The sequence below is a fragment of the Rhinoraja longicauda genome, chromosome 21, assembly GCF_053455715.1.
Source record: "Rhinoraja longicauda isolate Sanriku21f chromosome 21, sRhiLon1.1, whole genome shotgun sequence".
Taxonomy (NCBI): Eukaryota; Metazoa; Chordata; class Chondrichthyes; order Rajiformes; family Arhynchobatidae; genus Rhinoraja; species Rhinoraja longicauda.
In genome coordinates this window covers 13,111,154-13,114,267 of record NC_135973.1, presented here as the reverse complement: position 1 = coordinate 13,114,267, position 3,114 = coordinate 13,111,154, and the positions used below count along the sequence as shown (strand labels likewise).

Here is a 3,114-nt window from a genome sequence, read left to right as displayed (position 1 = left end):
CCACCAGACGCTGACTGAAGATAGACACGAAATGCTGGAGCAACTCAGCGGGTCAGGCGGCACCTCGAGAGAAGTGGAATAGGTGACGTTTCGGGTTGAGACTTTTCGAGTTGGGCCATTGAAGCTGTGAGGCAGCAGTTCTACCCGCTGCACCACTGTGATCAGGGAACGTGTGGCTTCAGCTGGTGTCGTGAGGGCCGGTGCAGTGGGGAGAAGCTGTGGGGCCAAGGAATGATCCTTCAGGGACAACCAGGCACAATGGTGCTGGATGGGGAAGCTTGGCCGTGACTGTAGATTCTCCAGCAACGGCTCATCCCCTTCCCTCCCTACTCGCTCCACATGGACCCCTCTCCTTCCATCTCTCAGCCCCATCTCATCTACAGCCTTTCCCTTTGCTACTCTCCCCACTCTTACCTCCTCTCCACCTATTCTCCACACCCATTCCCCTCTCTCTCTCTCTTCCCATTTCCCCTTCCCACAAACTGCACTGAAGCAAGAATCCCAACTGCAGTTGGAAGGGACTGGAACTGGAGATAGGGAGAGAGGGATGGAGAGAGGGAGGGAGGGAGGGAGGGAGGGAGGGAGGGAGGGAGGGAGGGAGGGAGGGAGGGAGGGAGGGAGGGAGGGAGTTGTTAGAAGGGGGGGTGGTGTGGAGCTGGAAGGGACAGGAGTGAGGAGGTTCAAGGGGAGGGAAAGGGTGTCAGGTGGCTATAGGTGAACGAGGGATGTGTCAGGGAGGGGATGAGGGTGGGGAGGGCAGAGAGAGGGGGTGAGGGTGGGGAGGGCAGAGAGAGGGGGGTGAGGGTGGGGAGGGAAGGGGAATGAGGAGGGAGAGGACAGAAAGAGGGGGATGGATCTGGAGAGGACGTAAGAGTGGGGAGAGGAGGCATGGGAAAGGCTGGAGAAGAAATGTGGTGTAAGGAGAGGGGTCAAGACGGAGAGAGGAGAGAGGGAAGGAAGAGGGAGAGAGAGAGGAGGGAAGGAAGAGGGAGAGAGAGAGAGGGAGGGAAGAGGAAGGATGGAGAGAGAGAGGAGGGAGGGAAGAGAAGGAGGGGAGGGGGAGGAAGGAGGGAGCGAAAGAGGAGGGAGGGAAGAGGAAGGAGGGAGAGAGAGGGGAGGGAGGAGGGAGGGAAGAGGAGGGAGGGAGGGAAGAGGAAGGTACATCAGGAGGGGGGGGAATACGGATTTAGACGGCAGAAAAGGGAGAGCGGAGATAGGATGGAGGAGAAAGAGAGAGAGAGGTAGGTGAGGAATGGGGGAAAGGGGTTGGGAGAGCAGGCGATTGGGGAGTGAGGGGCGGAGTGGAGATGGGAGGAGAGGGGTAGAGAGGAGGAGATGAGATGAGAGGCAGGAGCCAGCAGACAGGACCAGCTCACACACACACACACACATACACACATACACACAAACACACAGCGGCGACGCGGCGCTGGCGGCAGCCGCTGCTCTCTCTCTCTCTCCTTCTCTCTCCTCTCCTACTCTCTCTCTCTCTGCTCTCTCTCTCTCCCTCTCTCCTCTCTCTCTCCTCTCTCTCTCTCTCTCACCTGCGCTGCTGAGCGCTGGCCGGTCGCCTGAGCCGGAGACTGGGGCTCCGGCGGAATATCAGCGGCGGATGGTCGGCGCTGCTTCCGCGGGACCATGCAAGACGGATGGCTCCTGTGCTGAGCCGGGGTCTGTGGGGCTGACAGCCGGGGCTGGGGGGCTGACAGTCGGGGCTGGGGGCTGACAGGACCCGGGGAGCGTCGAAACTGCAATTTGTAGGAAGAAGACAACAATTGGACTGACTGACCCTGGAGAGGATGGGAAGAGAGACGGGATTATTGCCACAGTCCGGCTGTGCCTTCAAGTGAAATAAGCCAGGAGGGTCATTTCGTTCCATCAGAATTAGATGGGGACAGTTTGTTTCAAAGGTTCATGCCATACTTGGAGTGAAAAGATGTCTCTCAACTGTTCCCGGAGCAGCAGGGCTGTGAGAGATGGCTTTCTGGACCAGTGCAACAGTCCCACCATATAAAGTATCGCAACGCCTGCTGTTCGCCTTCACCCTCTCCCTCTCGCTCACTTATGTGTGCTACACTCTGATGAGTTGCTACACGTCCCTGCAGATCCCCCTGCACGAAGCCGGCTACCTGTCCCAGACCAGGGCCGCCCTGAGGCCGGAGGGAGCGGCGGACCAGGGAACCACCACCTCTGGTCCAGGGCTGAGGGCGGTCAGCTCGGCCGGGCAGCCGGAGCCTCAGCTCAGCCCCAGCCTCAGCCTCAGCACGGCGCAGAACTGGCTGGAGAGGGACGTCCAGGAATCGAGCACGCCGGACCTGGGTGTGCAGCACCTGCCACAGGCCATCATCATCGGGGTGAAGAAGGGGGGGACCCGGGCTCTGCTGGAGGCTATCCGGGTGCACCCTGATGTCAGGGCGGTCGGCGTGGAGCCGCACTTCTTCGACAGGCACTATGACAAGGGGCTGGAGTGGTACAGGTAAGGCAAACGCCGCCAAACGCCGAGACATCTCACCCCGGATAAAGAAAGGGTGGCCGGCGCCAGCAGACTGTCCAGGGGCGCGGGGAAAGGTGTTTCGTTTACCTCTCTCTCTCTCTCTCTCTCTCATTACTTGTCATATTGTGGAGAGGCTGGTTTTGATTTGCTTCCTGTTACTTTGTTTTCCCCCGAATGTGTTAGCGATTGAGGAGGGATGGGAGGTGTGTGCGCGGTGTGTGTGTGCAAATGTGTGTGTGTGTGCAAATGTGTGTGTGTGTGTGTATGTGTGTGTGTGTGTATGTGTGTGTGTATGTGTGTGTGTGTATGTATGTGTGTGTATATGTGTGTGTATGTGTGTGTCTGTGTGTGTGTATGTGTGTGTATGTGTGTGTCTGTTTGCGAATGTGCAGGTGTGTGTGTATGTGTGTATGTGTGTGTATGTGTGTGTCTGTGTGTGTGTATGTGTGTGTATGTGTGTGTCTGTGTGTGTGTATGTGTGTGTCTGTGTGTGTGTATGTGTGTGTATGTGTGTGTCTGTGTGTGTGTATGTGTGTGTATGTGTGTGTCTGCATGTTTGTGTGTGTATGTCTGTGTCTATGTGTTTGTGCATGTGTGTGTGTCTCTATGTGTGTGTGTAT

General features: G+C 57.4%; 1 protein-coding gene across 1 annotated transcript in view; it reads left to right on the top strand.

Moving 5' to 3' along the window:
* Window positions 1-1,500: 1,500 nt before the first annotated feature.
* Window positions 1,501-3,114, top strand: part of hs3st4 (heparan sulfate (glucosamine) 3-O-sulfotransferase 4) — a 179,597-nt gene continuing 177,983 nt past the window's right edge. Inside the window, exon 1 of the mRNA XM_078417786.1 lies at window positions 1,501-2,476. Within this exon, the coding sequence (XP_078273912.1) occupies window positions 1,977-2,476 (500 nt within the window). The 5' untranslated portion in view covers window positions 1,501-1,976. The remainder of the gene's footprint in view (window positions 2,477-3,114) is intronic.